The sequence below is a fragment of the Vidua chalybeata genome, chromosome 14 (genome assembly GCF_026979565.1).
Source record: "Vidua chalybeata isolate OUT-0048 chromosome 14, bVidCha1 merged haplotype, whole genome shotgun sequence".
In the NCBI taxonomy this organism is placed as follows: domain Eukaryota; kingdom Metazoa; phylum Chordata; class Aves; order Passeriformes; family Viduidae; genus Vidua; species Vidua chalybeata.
The window spans coordinates 8,440,729-8,461,975 of record NC_071543.1 but is presented as its reverse complement, the minus strand read 5'-3'; the positions used below and the strand labels follow the sequence as shown (position 1 = coordinate 8,461,975).

At 38.7% G+C, this 21,247-nt stretch overlaps 1 protein-coding gene across 1 annotated transcript in view; it reads right to left on the bottom strand.

Annotated features, from left to right (window-relative positions):
• Positions 1 to 21,247, bottom strand: part of COL4A6 (collagen type IV alpha 6 chain) — a 112,638-nt gene that overhangs the window by 57,733 nt on the left and 33,658 nt on the right. The window contains exon 3 of the mRNA XM_053956055.1: positions 13,892 to 13,975. Coding sequence (XP_053812030.1) covers positions 13,892 to 13,975 — 84 coding nt within the window. The remainder of the gene's footprint in view (positions 1 to 13,891; positions 13,976 to 21,247) is intronic.

The window sequence follows — 21,247 nt, the reverse complement described above, 5'->3', positions numbered from 1 at the left end:
TGGGATCAAAAGACAGTTGTTCTGTCAGAGCTTTTTTGCATACAAGTTTTCAAATGCCCAAACCAGTAATATGTTAAAACCACATTGGCCCCAGTGCTAATTAATCCCTAATTAATCAAAGACTGAAGAGAGGCAGCTTCTTCACAGGAGATATTTCTATGTCTGATCTGTTGAGGGAATGGAAAAGTAGCTACAAATCCCATGAAAACATAAAGGCCTCATAACTCTTCTTTTCACAGTTTACTTCACATCTATTTTCAGACCAACATTTCTACACATAAAATAATGTATGAGAAATTATTTAAACTCTTCATTGAAGTGAATCAACTTACATTTAATAATATGATCGCTTGCCATTCAAAAAGCCAATTATCATTGTCTGTACCTATGATTCAACTTAGATTCTAATGTGGCCAGAAACAGAAATTACAGAGTTATCAGGAACTGAAGTTGCCTTTTTTACTAACAGAATTTCCTTCCTCAAACAGGGTGCCAGGCTCTTCTCTGAGCTAAACTCCATCCATGTGCTCTGCCATTTTGAGTAGCAAACTTACAAGACAGATGAACATTGCATTTTGAGCATAGAGCAGACTCCAAGTTGAAGCCTGTGCTTTGCTGGCACCCAGGCAGGCAGGCAGGTGCAGTGTCTGTGTAGCTGGAGGTGTTGGATAGGTTTGGGTACACATTAAAGGAAAACTCCAGACTCGCTCCCATGCAGCTTGGAAAGGATAGCTCCACACTCCCAATCAGCACTCAACATCTCCTGCAGCTCCTCAGCACAACCAGTGTGGGAAGTAGAGGCAGCTGGCCCTCTCTAAAAGACAGGAAATGCAAAGTGAAGGGAGCTGGGAGCTCCCTGCATGCTGGGTGACCTGAGCACGGATGTGCAGGTCACACACTCCTGCCTTGGGGAGCCTCTGACCCGTGCTCCTGCAGACATCCAACAGCCCTGGGACAAACAGCTGAGACCAGCAGTACATGGAAGTGGAAACAGCCACAGGAACATGAAACTGTTTTTCCAGGGTCATTTTGCCAGGTCAGCTAAGATTTTTATGGCCAGTCTGAAGCACTGAAAGCAATCCCAATTAACATAGCTGGCTACCAAGGTAATAACCACAGCTGTACTATTAACAATGTGAAAACCAGTTATCGCTTTCTCTTCAGTCTCTTAACAATTATCAAATAGGGAAATTATCAAATTAGTTTTAATTACAAAATTAAAAATTACTAATTATCAAATACTTGTTTGTACTCATGTAATTACTAGGCAAAAGCTAGTTGTACCATATGCTTTTCAGTATATAAGAAAAAAGTGATTTAAAAATCCTAAAATAGGGCTTTTGTCTTCAAGTCACATATCTTTAATCTATTGGGTAAGCCCAAAGTAGAAGGAAGAAATGTGAACCAAATGCTGACTTGTTAGTTAAGTATAAGCTAAAAAAAAGAATATGGATATGCCAGATGGTTCTTATCAGAGGTAAGTCAGTATTCCTAAAGATGCTTTATTTTTGTTTGTCACAGTTATCTGTTCCTATGTGCAGTTAAAACAGAGGAAATTTAATTAAGTACAGATTTATTTGACAGGGATGTTATTTTTTTAATGAAACACACTCCCCCTTCAATTTCCCTTATGCCAAGAGACATATTTACTGAAAAAGTGTAAGATGGAAGAAAAGAATGATGTTTCTAAAAACTCAAACATCGTTAAAATGGGTACAACCAGCACCACAGTTGCTCACAGGTTGATAAGATATTTTAAGAAATAACAATAAAAATCTCAAACCCCTGTTGAACAGTTAAACAGTTCACATGAGGCACTGCAAGTGACAGTCAGGAAACATGGCAGAATTGTGCTGCTTAAAGAGGAGGTCTGGAAAAAATCACATATCTGGAGGTTCCAAAGAAGACTACTGCACAAGATGGAAGGATCATTCAATTTCCATATCCTTGAGGGACACACAGCTTGTTTTCTTTCTCCAGGGCAAACCATACTGTGATACTGTAGAGCATGAAAAATCCCAGTGTTCCTCCCTTCCTCCTGCCCATTCCTGTTTGTCCATGTGCTGAAGAGAAAATCTTCACCTCTTTAGAGTAATTGATCTCATCAAAAACTCAACATTAGGAACTTGTGTGTGTTTCTAGCAGCCAGGTCACAGAGCTGAAACCTCCTCCCAGGGTAACACCCTGCACTGGAACTGAGTGAAGCAGGATGAAGTTCTGAAATGTGACATTGACTCAGCATGGTCCCAGTTGAGTATCATCTGCAGAATCAAGTCTCAATTTTGCAGAGGAGTTCCAGTTTAAAGTAATGCACTTCCTCCAGCTATAACATCCTGCCAGCACTATATGGAGCATTCACACAACTTTTCTAGACAAATGTGAAGAAAAATACATCAGAAGGTACTTCCCTTGAAACTGCTTCCCTTAACACAAATTTCACAAAAAATTCACAAAAATGGTTGTTTGAGCAGTCATTGTGAGAAGCCTGAAAGCAATTTGCTTTAAAGATTTGAAAATTAAAATCCTGTCTTTCTCATAGATGTGGGGAAACCCCTCAATAACACCAGTGGAATCCAGCTTTCCTCTTCAGTCCAGACTGGAGAGCTGATAATACTGATACACAATACAAAAGTGTGTCAGAGCTCAAGTCCTGCTTACAGCAGATACTGAGGAAATAAACCTAAAGACATCTAAATGTGGAACATCTAGCATGTGATTCTGCAAGAAAAAATAATGCAGAATACAGCATCTACATTAACCCTGTGAAGAAAACCCTGACTACTTTTTGTTACCCAGTGTACAAACCAGCCACTGCAAGCAGAACTTCTATTCACCCAAATGTTCTCAGGAGTTAATGCACATTCCAGCTGATAAAAGACAAAGGAATGATTAAACTAGATTAGTTCAGGTTTTAGTCCTGATGTTAGAAAAACAAGTGGAGTTTAATTACTTCACAGCTCTGGAAAAAATCTGGAGATAACACTTACGTCATTTATTGTTTCAAGAGAAAATATTACATCTCAGGAAAATTTCCTTTAAGGTCCCAGAAACACAGATCCAGCCCTGCAAGGAATCACTGGGTGTCCCATTGCTAGTTTTGTAATGCTTTTGGATTTACAACTCAAGTACAGCTGGAGTTATACAGGGAATGACCACCTGCTTCCTTGATTTTGCATGCAGACTTTATTTCTTTATTTTAAATTTGCTGTGAGACAAGCTGGGTTATATTTCCATAGCTAAGGATATTCCAAAAACATTTTGTCCTTTTAGGAAGATATGCCCTAATTAAAATGAGACAAGACAACTTCTTCTGCTATGTCTCTAAGTTTGGAGAGAAAATGTATTCCAGAAGAAGTGACTAACTGTTTTCAGAGTTCTCTTATTAAGAATACAGAAAGCCAACTTTTTAGAGTTTTATATTAAAATATTTTCTGTGAAGTCACTTACTTTCCTGAAAATATAGTTGAGTAAGCAACAATTTCTTAACTAAAACTTGAAGAAACATGTAATTAATGTAATTCACACAGAGTGAAAGCACTTTGGAGCATCAACTTTCTCCTACTGTATGTTTGTAACTGCCTTGCACTGCAGGACTTCCCTCATCTCAGCTGGATCCTCAGCCATTAGTCATCACAATAAAGGAAATGAGACAACACATCATGTAGGCATTCAGAACATACAATATTGAGTATCAAGGAAAATGAAGCTACACAAAGATGAAACAAAACTTGTTTAAATTTTTTTCTAGAAAATAATTATCACCTATATTTCTCATATAAAAACATTCTGATTTACATTCCAGCTGTTCCTAGATAATTAATGATGCCAGGGTAAGCAGTCTCAATACATTTGGGAGCACCATTAACCAGTGCTCCCAGTGAGGTTCCTGGTACACCAGCACGGTGACCCACAGGAAGGGCTGAGGAGAAGCATTCCTCACCACTCCAAACCAGTGGGAGCCAATATGCTGGGCAGGTCCCACGGAGTATCTGTCCAGGAGCTCAGGCTACAGTTTCTGCACTTTTGAGAGTGATATCAGCGTTCATCAATCCAAACCACCACCAGTGCAGCTAGCAGCTCAAGTCATAAATAATAAAATCACTATATACAAAAACAACCCATCCCACTTTACTGAACAGGATCATTCATGTATCTTGCAACTATTGGGGGACAGGATGTCCAGACTCAAAACCATCCTTTAATTCCATGACCTACATTCACTATTACAGAGGTAAAGTCTGAAATTGCTCTATGTGGTGATTTTGCCTTCCAGAGCACAGGCTCTGCATGTGCTCGCTCCAGGAGTTTGCAGTTCTTTTTACACCAAAATCTGTTCCCTAAGTGTAGCAGTTGCAGCAAACAATTATGGCAAGAATACCCTAGCTGATGCATTTCTCTTTTTTTCCCCCTTCATTTAGAAATTTTTATTCTGTTTTTAGAACCTGATAGGAAATAGAACCCAGACACACAAGTAGACAGATGGTGCTGGTCTGGCAATAGAGATAGAAGCAAAAGAAGTTCAGTGTTCAGAGGGATTTGCCACTCTGTTAAAATGTATCCCAGCTTCAGGAGCAGGTGAACCGAACACAGCTGACATAAAGCAGAACAAGCTCTCCTATACTGTTCCAGCAGAAAATCATGGATGAGAACACAAACTTGAGAGATCTGTCTAAAGAGCTAGCAGCTTTATAGAACTTTGAAAAACAAAATTTAGTGCAGAAATGCACCACCCTTAGAGCTAAATACTAGGTACTAAAAAATTCTTGCTTTACCATACGCTGAGAATTCAGCACATGCTGAGTCATTTCATACAGACAGCTTTCTTTGATCATTTAAAAGAAGTATCATCAACATTTATAAAAAGACAACCAGATGTTTCTTAATAGTCCTTCAAAATTTATACACTATTTGTACTGTATTTATTATGGATCAAACCCAGAAATTCTGAAATTATTTTAACTTTCTCTTTATTAGCGTTGGCAACACTCTGCTGCTTTTAAAAAAGACCCACAAAAAAAACCTTCCAAAAATCACCCATTACAACCAAGGACATTTGCATCTATGCTACTTTTCAGACTTCTAAAATGTTTCTATTTCCTGGATGTAGTAGCTAGATGGAATACCTGATACAATTCACAATATCCCATTTTTACTACAGTTGCACCTTTCCTCCATATTTATCTTCTTTTTTGGCAGTTCCACAGAATGTCAATGCGAAACCCTAATACGTCACCCATCAAATCAGGAGAGTCACAAAAAAAATGCTTGTTCTAGCAATGGATTTATGATTAGAGAGCAACAGCTAAAATATCTCTAATCAACAGCTTAAAAGGAGGAGACTGGCAAACACCTGAACATTCCTCCTATTTTTGCTGAATAAGTCAAGGGAAAGGTTATACAATTTACACTTCTACCTAGATTCTCAGCCAGACCAGTCTGTATCCTACATGTTATTAATTCTTCTTTTATTCCCACTATGTTCTGTTATTTGGATGTTGCTTTATTTGTTTAAAAAAAGGTGCCAACATTCCCTTTTATTCTTGTCTTTCATTTTCTTCACCATCAAATGTTCAGAAAGTCAGTCCTAACACTTTGCTGGACACCAGCAAACACATATGTTCCTCACTCACAAGGAGACAGCATCTCCCCATTTTCCTTGATGGACAATGTACAATCTGCTCTCCTGTCTCCTAAAATCTCCCATCTCCTACCAGGAAAAGCTATGATTCACACCAAAAATACTGCAGATGTTTCCCAGAAAACAGGTAGCCTGAAACACCTCTGCATTCAGCTTTACTTCCAACTAATTGGCACTGCAGCCTCTCCTAGCACTACAAACACAGTTTTGCCTGGTTAGCCATCCTCATTGTGTGCTCTCTGGCTGCAGGCTCCATGACTGGCGGACTTCCTGCCTATCTGTTGCCTAATTAAGTTTGCTTTGTAGTAATCCCTGCTGTTGGCTGTTTTCCTGGCTCATGAACCGGCTAACCTGACTGTCAGCCAAATCTCTTCAAACTGGGCCTTGCTCACAGATTGGTTCTGTGATCCTTCTGTTTCCAAGGCTGACTTACTCAAGGAATCACACTGGAAATTGCTGTCACACCTTTCACTTGCTGCCAGTGGAAACTCTTTAAAAAAGACTCTTGTTTCTGCAAAGGGCACCTCTTCTCATTTTAAGAAGCTTAAAAAATAATTAGTACCAGGAATATTCTGAGCCAATCACACTTAGAAGATGAGCAACTTTTGGACTGGGGTGAGAGGAAAGAGGTATGACAAAAATGAGGTATTTAAGAAAATTTTACCTGGACAAAAAGACATACTCGAGGTGGTGAGTACTGTACATGAGTAATATAGAATGTGCTGGAAGAAAATGCCAATTGGGTAATTTCAAGGCAGGGTATAAGTTACCCCTTCTATCAAACACTTGGAGAGGAAAGTCTTGTGCCATTTCTCAGATGTAAGAGGGCACTAAAAATATCTCTTCAACTGAAAAAGCATTGCAGTACTAATAGCACAAAATTCTACAGCTTTTGTTAGGCAAAAGCCCAACCAGCCAATTATATGTTTCAAAGACTCCCGATAACATTTGTTTTTCTTGTCCTGGGCAGGACACTAGAGAGTTTATCTTCCTGCAGAAATTCTTAGTTTTCTTTCTGATTTCAATGTGGAGTGGCTGACAAAAAAAAAACAATTTTAAGAATATTTACTAATTTGCTATTTACTTTTATTAATATATTTTATATTTATTATAATTCTTATCCTACAGTGAATAAATGAATACACAAGAGAAACTGAAAGGTTGATGTTAGTCCTATTCTAAGAAGTTAAGTGGCAAGTAAAACATCACAGACTCATCAAAGTCTCCATTCTATGGCCAAGAAAGACAACAATTTTTACAAAGAATTTGGATACATGTTTTTACTTTCCAGTACTTAGGAAGCTGAGGGGGCCCATACTAGGAAACTCTTTCTGAACTCTCTGTTTTGTCCATATGGAGCAAATCCTCAGCACAACTCATCGCTTTTGGTCTTGGAGAAAGTGCCACAGATATAAAGTTAGAACAGAAGGTCGGTCGTGGCAAGGCTCCAAAGAGGGAGAGACAAGGCTAGTCTGGTTCTGTCTTCCCATCTGTGTACACACCTAAAATGAAATCAGCAGGAGTGATGGCGCTGCCTTCAAGGGGAACAGCACGTTCCTCCTGCAGGTTACCAGGGTAGCCACGGCAGCTCGTACAAACAAGAAATGATACAGTTCCCATTGCCAGGGCAAGGCGCCTGCACCCTCAGCTCACGCCAGCAACAGAGCAGAGAATCACCAAGTATCTTTGCAGGAGGAGGATTTGTCACAGCACAGGGCAGAGGGACACAACTGTGCCAGCTGAGCATGACTTTCAGGAATCATCTCAGCTTCCACTCATATCAGTAACACCTCACCTCTGAGAAGCTCAGTTTGGGAAAACTAGAAACTTTCAGACTCAAAAACAGAAACAAAAAGGATATTCACTTGGTATAGTGAGACTACACAACTTCTTCTTAAACTAAGACAACTCACAGCATTGTAGGATGAAACAAGGAGCTTTTTAAATGCTCTATTTGCTTCCAAAACAGTGTAAAGACTTTAAAATCCTGGGTTAAAGCTCACATGAAGCACAATTTCTTTAACAGTGACACATCTTCACTGGGTTTTTCTAAGCCATCTGGAAGTGCTCTGTGGAGCACAGCTTGAAGACCCATGTTCTGGTTGATTTCAAAGGTCCCCACTGCAATTACAAAATCTGCTGCCCTTGTAGGCAGACTGAAAAACAGTTTCAGGTCAGGAAATCTTCTGAACAAGATACATTTCCTAGAATATATTTAAGCCTCCTTTAGTACACACATTCTCTCAGACAAAACTGCAAACCAAATCACAGAGACAGGGTTTGCTACCAGAGCCTCCTTGGTCACCCTGCTTCAACACAATTGTTACTGAATTCCAGGATAAGATGGGGGCCTGTCCCCTCGAGAAGTCTTCCCAAAGAGATGATGCAAGACTGCACAGAAGAGCAGGTTTGGTCTTGACATCCATTGCATAAGGAACCCTTTCAAATGCAATGAGTTTGGTTTAATTTATGCTGCTTTAGTATTTGGCGTGGTTCTCATTAGAGAGTTAAGCTCAGTGTATTTAGGTTCGGTCAGGACGACATGTACAATAATTGTTTAATGCTACATTTGGCAAAGTTTGTTTTATTACTTTAAAAAAAAAACAAACCTTGGCAGTTGTTAAAATAGCAGCTGGCACGTAACTTGTTTGACTTAACTATTACCTCATTTTCTTCCAAAATATTTCCAGAACTTCTTAATGACAGCAAACAGATGGTCATCATTTTTCAATGTTATAGATAATCCTCCTCCCAAACCAAATGATGGCATTTTATATGTTTAACCAGAAGGGAATTGGAACAAGAATTAGACATTATTTACATAAGTCCATCTTTACAAAAATAACTAGATAACAATCCCACTATTACTTGTACCTGTATCCATGGTTAATGCATTTAGCACTGCTCACATCTTGGCATTGTCAATTTGAAAGAAATGTCAGCATCCCACAGTCTGTTTTGATTTTAACTGGTCAACCTGCAGGCTATGGGAATTCAAATGGCACCACTATGTCCCACAGTGCTTGTCAAGCCAGGGAGTAGGAAGCCACATTGAAACACAGAGAAGTTTGAACTAACAGCATTAAAGAATTTTGTCACCAGCAAATATGTTTGTGTAAAGCACTTCTGCATTTTGCTGAGTCGACACTTTCAAAGAAATTGTGTTTCGTCAGGAAATCTCTGACCATTCCAAAGAGAGTGATTAACCAGCCAAAGCAGAAATCAGCAAGCATTATTAACAATACAATTTATAATTATTACAATCTCATGGCAAAGAAAGATCAACCAATCTTCAACTAATTATCACAAGAGAGACACTTTGTACACCCAGTATTAAGTTGAGAGGATTAGTTCCAGACAAAAGTTAATCTAAGATCTCTTGCCAATGCGACTTTAGTTTATGCTAGATAACAATTAGATTAATCATCCAAAATTCTGACCTCAGGTTACGCTGTTCACTGCATGGATGTTGAGGATCTGTCTATCTTTTCTTGCTTGTTTGATTTGCAGTAATTCTATCAAAAACTGATTGCCCAGAGATAATTTACACTACATTTACTGTCATCATTTTAACTTCAGAAAAACCATGGGGAATTGCATGTATCTCTGGGCACACCAACCCTTCATTCTGATAGCAACCACATTTTTAAGCAAATCTCTCAATCTTAGTCAATTCCTCCTGCTCACAGTGTTTTGTTTTACCCTGTTGTGTAGTCTTGGAGTAGACAAAGAGGATTTTGTTTGAGTGAGACCAGGTCAGGGGATGGGTTCCCTGGCATACCTGATGTACTCCAGCAGCCCTTTACTTTATTGGACCAGACACTATCCAGTGTAAAGTGTCCACCATGTCTCCAGAACCAACTGCCTCATTTTACAGATACACCCCCTTCCAACCACACCAGTTGCCAGAAACAGTCTCTGTGAAGACATTTTTTAAGACAGGAAAGTGGTTCTATAATGCCATTAATAATTTTCTAATCGATCACATATTAATATTTTAATGGGCTTTAAGGAACACATTATATATATATATATATATATATAGACATGATTACGTATGACAGGGAAAAAAATATATAATTAGTAACATCAAGTTTTCCCAATTTACAGCTCCTGTAAGCTGTAAAAGCTGCCTGGGACACAGCCTCTCCTGAGTAGTTTGTGATGTCTTGGAAACAATTTAAATTTTTTTTTTTCCTTAATTTCTTTTTTGGTGGGGGAGAATGAAAAAACCCAAAAGATTAGCTCCAGCACATATTGAGCAAAGTTTAAAACAAACTCTAATATTGTTATAAATTCCAAGATAAGTGAACGGGCATCAGGGGAAGGTATACATGCAACAAAGACTGGTTCTGCTACTTTATCTTCATGAGTGTTTGAAAGTTGATGACATTATACAAAAACAAAAAAGCCAACATTATTATAAACAAATGCAAAATGAGCTGCAAAATGAAATGGTGCAGGCTGACAACTATTTAGTGCTTCTTGATACTTTGAAAGTATGAAAAATGCCTCCTGTCCCCTGCTGACTTATCTGCAGAGCATTTACTTAGCAAGACAGCCACCAATACAGCATGAAACCTTCAGCAGCATTATCCCTGCCCATAAACTGTGGACAGACAGTGAGCAAGTGGAATGAAAAACACTTATTAAAACACAGTAAATTCTTCTGACAGTCCCAAAAATCTTTTAGCTGTAGATCTCTCACCTGCACTGAAACTATTCTTGCACTAGGATAGGGACTAGTATCAGAATTTACATTCACCTCTTCATTTAACTTTTTATTTAATATGGTTGCTTTTCTTTCACCTTTCCTCTTGTGCTTCATAATTCAATATAAAGCACCTTTTCTACCCATCAGTTGTTGCTCCTAAAGATGACTGTATGTAAGTCTTGTATGCAAAAACAGGTTCAGTGTAAGTTTGTGTTCAGACTGTCTCCTATCCCTAAAAGTTGTATGTACCAGGGAGTACTATCACAGCAGAATTCCCTTTCAAATTGCCTTAGTTGGATAACTGGTATCTCAGCTGGCCAGCAAAATGAGACTAGGGACACAGAGATTTAGAAATCCACACATTCACCTAGAGACTCCAGCTAGGCAAGGGCTCGTGTAACCTCTGGGATGCCCCCTGGCATTTTCTTTGCAGAGCATTACATTAGCTTTCATATCAAAATCAGTACAAGTTCTAACAATGCAATTTAGGGGAACAGAACAACCAGATCCAAAACTTCTAGGTTTAAAATCAGTTTCCTGGGCTTCACTTACTGTTACATTTACTGTTACACTGTCATACCGTGTGTAGATATCTTCTTGTGCACTTCAGTAGTAAGAGCCACACACTGAGTTTAACTTTTAACTTGACCTCTGAGAAAACCTCCAGACAAGGTCCTAGCTGGGACCTTTCAGTGAAGACAACACTTCTCCATGAAGAACTGGACTTCTGCACAAATCACTGCATTGCTTCTCACAAATCTTTACAAGATAAAAAATGATAAGGAGGGGAGAATGGCTGCAATGGACACGAGTTTGACCACTGAATTACACAGAGACAGGCTTTTCATTAACTCATCATTAGATAAAAGAACCAATTCTGAATCACTGGCTAAGATGAAGAATGCTTCCTAACAGATTTCTTCTTGTGCGGCTTCATATTGGATCATATCAAGATTCAATGCACAGCCTAGAATTGGTACAAGGTAACATTACAGCTTTTCAAATGTAAGGCAAGCATTTGGACAACAGAAGGGAAATTTTGCTCTTTCAGGATATGTGCCTTACCACACTGCTAGGAGAGCTCCCTAAGGGGCTGCTAGACAAGCACTTCCTTCCTTCAGAAGAGAATCACCCTTCCTTCAGAAAAGAATCTCAATTATTCCACAAATTGCTGACTCACTGCATAGAGATTAGTCTTCTAACAAGGTCAGTCTTACAGACAGTGAGATTATACTGGTTTGTTGAGTTTTGGGGTGGGTTTTTTTGGTTGGTTGGTTTTTCTTTGTGGTTTTTGGTGTTATTTTAATATAACCTGCACATACAGCAGCAGTCTATAGCAAAAACAAGAACGTGGGCACCTGTGGATTACACACATCTGCATCCCGTTTCTAGAAATATCTTCCACTGATCAAGTAGTCTGAGGCAGTTTTGACACTTTTATTGCCTAAAAATTTTTTTTAAAGCTTGATCTGATCAAAAGTGCATTCAGGGAGGACATTTAAGGACATTGTCTATATTATTTTCATTAAGCTGTCAGCTTATTGTCATTTTCTTGTGCTTTTTAGCTATTTCCTTCTTTTAGAAAGAAAGCTTAGCTTTATTCTGATCTGGTTAATTGTGCAAAATTGACAGCTGAAACAGTTTTTTAAACAAAATATGGATTTAGGGCATTGACGAAGTCCTGTCTCCGTTTCTGAACTGAAAGGCTTTGCAGCAGTGGGGAAGCAGCTAGGCAGGAAGCCAAGGAATTAGCCTCAGGCTGTACAGTGTCCTGCAAGAAACAAGCTGTGCTGCAGGATACATAATCACACCATCCCCGGCTCAGCCAGTCACCTCCATATCCCCAGGCATGGCAGGCCTCCAGTAGCTGCCTGCAGATGTCCAAGAAGGTGTCAGAAGGGCTCAGCACACTTGATGGAAGCAGTGTTGTAAAAGGGAAAGATTTCCACTTGTAGCAGACACTTCACTCCATGGACAGGTCTCAGCAGGATGGAACATGTGTTTGAAGGACTGAAAATGCCCTACCCATACAGGTCACATAAGAAATAAGCTAAAAGCCAAATGAGTTCTCAGGTCAGTAATGAAAACAGCCTAAAATCTTTGTGACATCTTAACAAAAGAGAAGCCAAGAGCTCAAACTGCAAGGTCAACAGCATTGTGGCCACTTCAAACAATCAAGTTGGACCCCAGGAATGTAAAGAGACAGAAGAATGATGCTCATTGCTGTCTAAAGGTCAAAGTATTTACAGGATATTGTGTTCCAGAACCAAACTAGGTCTGTCCCTTACTGTATCTAATCACAAAAGGTATTGAGCAATTCACTTTAGCTCATATTCTAGGATATGTTGAGAACTTCCTTGCAAAGTTCTTCTGTTTATCTGTTTAGACATGCTTTCCCTCTGCCACATGATGAACTGAAATAATTTTTATATTTCCAGAGCAAACACATCACCAGTTATCAATTAAGCATTCACACTCAACTCTGTCTGCAATTAGAAAAAACATAATTTTTAAAACAGTAATTTTAAAATAGCAACATTTTCATAAATCCAGTCCAAAAAGTAAAGCCTTGCATGTACACATACTGCGTCACTGAAATAGACAGGCAAAATCAGGATTGCTGGTGTTTAAATAATACTTAATTTCTTTTGGTTTTGCTCAGAGGATGAGTTTTCAATATGATTTTGGGAAGTACAGCTGATTAATTAAACAAGACAACTAGCATTATTTCCCTTCTCTTTAAGCCTTTCGAATTCCTCAAGTACCTACTGTGTGCTCTTTCCTCCTTTCATCTCCGAAAGCAAAATCTGTAAGATTCATTTTCATACATATTAAAATGGTCTAGAGCTTAAGATAAAACATTAAGTAGATGGCATCTGGACAAAAATTAACATTGCAATTGAAGGCAGAGTGAAGTCAGTTACTGCATTCCCCTAAGACAGGAGATAAGCAGCTGCGTTAAGTTATATTCTGTTCATAAAAGCAAAAGAAATTAAAGATTTTTACGGAAATCTTGCTTAAACATTTGGCTTATTCAAATGAAGACATTGGAGAGAGAGAGAGACTTCAGCTACACAAGCAACTTTCTCAAAGGGAATTGCTTAGATCCACTCTCGGTTATTATTCCTCTACAACCAAATACACAAATCAAAAACACTTCCACAAATAAACAGAAGCTTTTACAGTAAGGCCTGAGCAAAATCTGTATTAGAAGTCCACACTACTTTGATTTTCCTTATTTTAATTGTTGTAATCTTCTTAAAAACCATCTGATTTCTTTTGAACTAGGGCTCAGATCCCATAAAGAAATAGTATTCTATTGAAGACTCATTACAAAGTGAGCCATTTGTAAATCTTTAGAATAGCTTTTGAAATCTTGGCCAGGGACATTTGAAATGCAGCTGGTCTTCATCATTTATCATCTCATGAGGTCATTAGATTGAGAATTACACATATTAACGTGGTGTTTATTTATTCATTTATTTCTAAAAAGATTGATAAGAGGCAAGGACAAGTTATATTAGTGTAAACAAACTTACCCGGGCACCCTTCTCTGGAAAACATTTGCATCCAGCACTGCAATTGCGGCCCCCACATGGCCCACTGTAGGACTTCTTTCCACCCTAGAAAAGAAAAAAAGAAATTAAAAATTGAAGTTCATAACTATTTGTTAGCTGAAGATCTTCTTTAATAAAAACACTTGGTCTGTCAACACTTTTCACCTACATTACTTTTGTTGTGTGAATTTGCTGAGAAGTAATTGGGCATTGTCTACTTACATTTTAACTTTTCCACAATTGGGTCCTTTCCGGAATCACCAAATAAACAGAAAAAAGTTGGGCTAGAAATTCTTTGAGGACAAGTGAATTTTCACAAGTTGGTGCTCTTCTGCAAGGTGCAGAGTGCTTCCTAGGGCTCTCAACCCATAAAATGAGTGATGTTTTTGAGATACTCAGTATACTATCAGACTAGGATCATGACTGGCAACTTGTGCCTCAGCCATCCTGCATAAACAAGTATCTTTACATCAATAGGAAACTATTGAGACAAATTTAATTTTGGGACCCTTCCATGTTTCTAAGAACAAGAAGCTGCATCCCTAAACCACAAGAACAAAAGCTACTGGATGAGAGAAAAGGGCTTTTTAAACTAAGAACACATGTGCAAGGAAGTGTGTAGGAAACCACCATGGATTTGGATTTAAACTGAAAATAAATTCCAAATTTGCTGCACTGGCATTAGTTGTTTCAAGAATTATTACAATATTGATGTCAATCAGAAGTCTCTGTATCACAAACTTAATTCCCAGCTAATAGAATACATGAAAGTTAACAACATGAATTTAGTTTAGAGAGTTTGACCTGCTTCCACACTAAACAGGTCTTAAGGACTGGGCTTCCCAAAGCCCTGCAATGCTACTGACAATACTGTCAGTCCTGCAAAAAAGGTCCCCTTTAGCAATGTAGTTTTGTCACACACTATGAATACCTCTCTCTAAGGAAACTTTCACTGTCCAGCATGCTCAGGTACAGTCCCTAGGCTTTGAAATTCTGAAAGCAATAAACATTTTAGCTTCTCATATGAAGGTGATCAAACTAAATGCCAAAACAAGTTCAGACTGCAGCCAAAAATCTCCTTACTAACAGCATTCACAGGAAATATTTTTAAAGCCTTTAAAATTTCCTGACAGTGAGGAACGTGAAAATGAAAGACAATTCATGCAAGCTTCTCAACTTTTGAGCTTCTTTGACTCAGCTTTCTCAAAAGAAGTAACTAATTTGACATCACTTGATCAGTGTTCTGCTGAAGGTAAATAAAAACCTCTATGCATGCTGATGTTTATACTGCTTTGCTAAATTAAACACCTTTGGATTTAGAATAAACAGATATTAACAAAAAGCATTAAATTCAATCTTCCATATTTCCCTATCCAGAAAGGAGTGTTATCTCTTGCTGTAAAAAAATAGTCATAACAGCCTTCAAGCAATTCTAAGAGGCATCAAGTATAAAAAAAATCCTATGAAACTACTTTGCAGACATTTTGGCAGCTTTGTTCAGATGAGGCCCCATTAGATATGAGACTTTTGGACTACTCATTAAAATCCTATGGTAGGATCTAACACAAAACTGGAACTGAAGAAAGGCACCACAAGAGAGGCACCGTAACGGGAAACGCACCACAGGCAATTCTAACTGGCAGCAGCAGAAAATAAAGAATGAAGGAAAGATAAAAAAAAACCAAACAGCTAACAGAATAAAAATTACCAGCCAGCCTGTAAACTACCCAAAAGCCAAGAGAAGGAGACAAACTGTATCTAGAGGTTATAGAATAGACTGTAAGAGCATCTCCAAGCTTTCTGCTCAGACAAGGAATGGTCACTTGAGTCTGCAATGTGCAACAGCAAGGGCTCAGTACATAAAAACTGGTCCCTATCTTAATGGACATCCTGCTGAGAGGACATTTCTTTGTGAACCAGTTTTTAGAGTGAAGTGCACTGAGATACATATTTTCCCATGCTAATATGCACATTTCACAGTGGAGATTTGGACCCATTGCTAAGCAATGCATATCTCTATTCCTGACACTTAACCTTATGTTTAAACTCTTCACACACAGCTTTATGCCTCCAGGTAGTCAGATTATGCTTTCCCAGACACTTATCCACCTTAAATTCTTCAGAGTTTTAAACTTCCAATCAACTTTTTCTCCAGCTTATTCCTTGTTCCAGGAGTCACTTTCACAAGCCCTCGGGGCCCATGGTTCTGTCCATTTAGATACCTCCTAGGAGTGAGCAGTGGCAAAGAAGTTTCCTTTCACCATAGCTCTGTATCCCTCTAAGGTCACTGCCTTGCAATAGTCACTGTCTCAAAGCACTAATCCCCTGCCTCTGGTGGCAGCCAGGTCTTTCCCAGTGGCAGAGGACTGCACAAAAATCCATCATTCTTCCTATCCCTCGGGCTCCTGCTGCTGATGCAGTGTAGTAAATATGGCTCTAGTCAAAATCCAACCGAAGTCAAAAGAAGTATTTCTCTTTAATTTATAGGAAGCTGGATAAAACTCTCACTGAGCTTTGTGAAAAACTGAAATTATGTCTCTATTTTGTGTAAAACTGTGTTCACCATATACTTCTAGGTTTCTTTTTCACAGCATGAGGAGTCACTTTGCTCACTTATGAATGAAGGCATTTGGAAAGGAAGCAAAGCAAAGCCAGTTGGCTCCAAACCAGGTGTACATGTCCTGAGCATTTTATTTAGGGGAAGTAACTGACATCAGACACTCCATGACTATTTAAATCGTAAACAGCCACGTGCATAATACTTGTGAACACAACTCTAAAGGTTGCATATAAGATTCTAGACAACAGTGTTCTCTTCTGAAAAGGTGAATACATTTTCCCATTCAAATATATGAATGTAAGGTCATTCAAACATTTACAGATTGTAACCTGACCACGTAAACACGAGCCTGTCATACTTGTTCTGTGCATGTATTCAGGGAAGGGGTTTTTTTCCTACTGCTCTACATTTCACATTGATGAATATGCTCTTGAAAAAAACTAAGAATTAAAAAAAAAAGGTTATTAGTTATACTGGTAAGCTTCAGCACTATAAGAGAAATTAATGAAACCATTTTCATTTCATTGCATGGAAGCTGACCAAGATCTTGAAAACAAAAAACAAAATAGCAGCACTGTTACAAAAACACATACTCTGAGATTTAAACAGCCGTAATATCAATGGAGTAACATACATCCTGATTTTAACTGAGTTATTTCAGGCTTACATAAGAATCACTACCATGATTTCAATGTAGAAAAAACCCACTCTATTTGAAAAGTATTGATACAAGTGAGAAACTATTATTAAAAAACATTAAAAACCAACAGTCATTATAAGGACAATTTTCCTGTCATGCTTCTGGTGTACCTCTATCAAGCATTTATGCACAGTTGATTCATGAAGAAGCAGTGGCATTCAAATCTTTCCATTGACTTCAGCTTGTTCTGGACTGGAGCCAAAGAGTAAAGAGACCTCACAGCTGTGATGCCATAGGAGGTGTCCCAGAGCATTCATTCCAGCTTCTCTAGAGCAACATACAAGGCAACAGAATAAAAGTACATGACCTGGAAAGACCTGCCTGCAAATACAAAAAATTGTAGGTAGGAGCAGGTAGGAGTAAACCATCCAACAAAGGACTTTAGTGGAAGACCTGCAGGAAGCACAGTTCAGATGCAAGAGCTGGGGCTCAATTTGGCATCAAAACTCCTGCTCTGTTTCAAAGGATCAGCTGCAGAAGGCTTAAAAATCTCATCTGAAGACAGAGACTTCAATCAGATAGGAAAATGAAGCCAGAGGAATGGGCTGAGAGGTTGTTTTGGGAAAGGACTGCAGAAAGGTTAAAAACATAATTTTTATCATGAGAAAGCTAAAGTAGCTATGGAGGAAATGGGCAATTATATTGGAAAATTTTAGTAAAGAATGGATACTAAGGAATGGTAGTGCACAAAACTGGTGTATAAAGTCTGCTGAAAAAAGAGCATACTCATGATAAAGGGGGAAAAAAAGGATGATGGCAAAAAAAACCCCATTGACAATAAAACAGAAAGTCAAAGAATCTCTAACTTGCATAAAGAGATATGACAGGGATGATTTTTCTTCTTCCCCCAACACTTGTCTGCAGTAACTTCCCAACTCAAGTTAAGGACTGCTCCATTACAGTAATACAAAATCATAATAAGAAACTTCATCATCAAAAGCTAGAAAGGAATGAAAACTTCTGGGATCTTCAAATAAATAATTTTCATATAATTCAGAAGTACCTGCTGATGACTAATAAGGAAATTTTATTCACAGTACCTGTCATTCAGACACACTTGCAAAATTTCACTGCAAAAAAATTAGTGAAACTTAGGATCTCTGTTCACTTCATGAGCTGCTGTGATAACCATTTGAGCATTCGTGGCTTTTAGCTAAATTCATGAATGAAGACTTGGGTAGTGACATAATGGCCCTATACATTCATCAGAAAGGACAATGCCAGAAAAGTGAACAAATTTTATTTAAATAGTGTTCTCAATACCCCACTGCTGCTCAGCAGCACTTCACATGGCCATCAGTAACTGAGAAGGTACGGAAACAGATCTCTGGCAAGAATATATAAATCAGCAACTGGGGCGACTGTCAGGGACAGAACTTTGGCTTGTCCTATACTAACTAGTCAGAGGAAAGGACAGTCTGGCACAAAAGCAAGTGTGTATAAGTTTCCATAAATATTTGCAGAACTGAAGTTTTTAAGCAGAGGGCAACATCCTTCCAATTACAAAGGCAAGGCATTTAACAATTCTGTTGAAATGGTAATCCATTGACAGAGACTGATACGACACAGTGGCCAGTCACAGTATGAGACAGTATTCAGTGACTGCCACTTTTCCTTTGCTCCTGAAGTGGTTCATATCAAAACATCACCTTCCCATCCAGTCCAGCTCCAGCCCTTAGCACCAATAGTGTCTGGAAGGCAAAAATGTGAGAAAAAACCCAAAGCGACTGACCTCATTAAATAAAAATTTTTAGAAGCAGTCCTCAAGGTCTTTGCTTTCTACACCTGCAAATTTCTCCTACGACCTGCTGCATTAAAATCTGCTGTGAAATTGTGAAAAGCCTGAAAAAGCATTTTTCATTGACTCTAACAGAATTAGAGTGCAAAAAACACACCTTCAAAAGGAAGAGACTGTAATTTAAATACTAACTCACATACCACACATAAAGTCAGGCTTTAAGCCCCTCTCACACCCTGAATAGCACCAAATTCTTCTTATAGTCCCATGGAAATGACTGGTCTCCAAACAGGAGCACAAATGTCAAATACTGGTTATTCCATGTTAACAGATTTGAATCTGGCTCTGAACAGCTCCATCTTCAGGGCATCAGCCCCAAAAATGGCTCAGCTCCTCCACTGTGCAAAGAGTTCTAACAAAATTACTACAGAAAGACCTTCACCTAAAGGTAAAGGGATGCTCACAGTATTTATCATCAAATACATATCAGAAGGTAAGCTGGCATGTGTCCACTGTGATTCATCCTACAAATTTGTACATAACACAGACCACATACTTTGAAAATATGACAGCAATTTTTTATTTGCATTTTATTTATGAAAAGTAAAATGCCACCAAAGCCATTCTGTTAAAAACCTTTTCAAAATGAAAGCTCCAGAGCTGACTGTTAAATAGCAAAATCCAAGGAAAATATTGGTAGAATCTGGCCACACTTTTAGTGATACTTGTAGCAGAATGCTGGTAGGTTAAGAAATGAAGGTAGGAGCTGCATCTGACCTCCCACACCAAAGCTTTTCAAAATGAAAGCTCCAGAGCTGACTGTTAAATAGCAAAATCCAAGGAAAATATTGGTAGAATCTGGCCACACTTTTAGTGATACTTGTAGCAGAATGCTGGTAGGTTAAGAAATGAAGGTAGGAGCTGCATCTGACCTCCCACACCAAAGCTATCTACTAAACTCCCTCTCTGTATCTTTTGGATTTGAGTCAGCTGAAAAAATATCTCTTCTGTAACAGCTTTCTCCAGGGAAGACACACTAGGGGTCAATGCAGTCTTATGTGTGGGAGACAGCTGGGAGAGGATGCTTGATCTTTCTGCTGGGGAGACAGTGACAGCAGGATGAGCACAAGGAACTGCACATGAGCAGAGCCTCAGCATTAAACTCTGTCTAAAACACAGATGGAACCTGCAGACTGGAGTTCCAGCCAGTCAACCCTCACTGCACTTGACTCTAGTCCTTTGCTATTCTGATTGCATCCTTCAAGGTATTGTCAAAGAACTGGTGTAACCACCAAGGTCACTGAAGCCATCACCAATCCTGCTCAAAGGAATACCATTGGTTTCAAGTATTTTCATGCCAGTTTTTTTCCATTAAATTTTCTCCTAAGCAAAGTACATCAACTTGTGGCAAAAAAATTTATTATAAACAAAATCCCCCCAGGTCTGCTCTGTTTGTGCACATATGGCACACATATCCACATTACTATTAATTTCTTTATCAACTACTGCTTTATTTCCCTAATAAAAATGTGACCTTCCCAGAAACAAGGCTGTACACTGCTGTACCCTGTTAAATATATCTTTAGTGAAAAAACACCAAAAGAATCAATTCTACAATTCCATGCTTAATTCTGATATCATTGAGACCAAAGAATATTGCTGAATGCCCTGCTAAACAGAGATGAACTTGGGCACATGCTGGCTTTGCTCAGAGAAGGCCTCAGAAACACCCTCAGGATACCTCCCTGAGCACAGAACAATCCTGCAAAGAAATAAGGATATGCATTAGCTCCTCCTGGATTTGCCTCAGCTTCCACAAAGGCCAAAGCAGTACAGCAGACTGCCCTTCCCTGCCACAAATAACTCTGAACATGACATGGAAAGAAAATCCAAATAGCACAATTCCTTCTTTAGGAATAATCACCTTGAGAAAGATGAAAATACCTCTATAGGAGAAGTAGTGTTATTCCAAAATGCATGAGAGAAGTGTGTGAAAATCCCTCTTTTATCTGACACTTTTATTTTAAATAAATATGTCATGTAGCCTTTTAGCTGGAATGTGGCACATGTTTCTCTTGATTAGCCCATAGGACAAAATAAAATGTTTGGAATATTCCAGATTCCTTCCTCGTCAGATTAGGAAAAGGTTGCCCTCAGCACTGAATGCCCAGGTGTGCACATTTGCACAGACATTGAAAAAACCTAGACAGCAACTTTTCTCCAGAGCAAAGTGACAGAAATAATCCTGATTAGCCACAGCCACTTTTACACCTCTAGTATTTCCAGAACACACACAGAGGAAAGCTCCTGCATCCCCATGACATGGTACATGATAAAAAT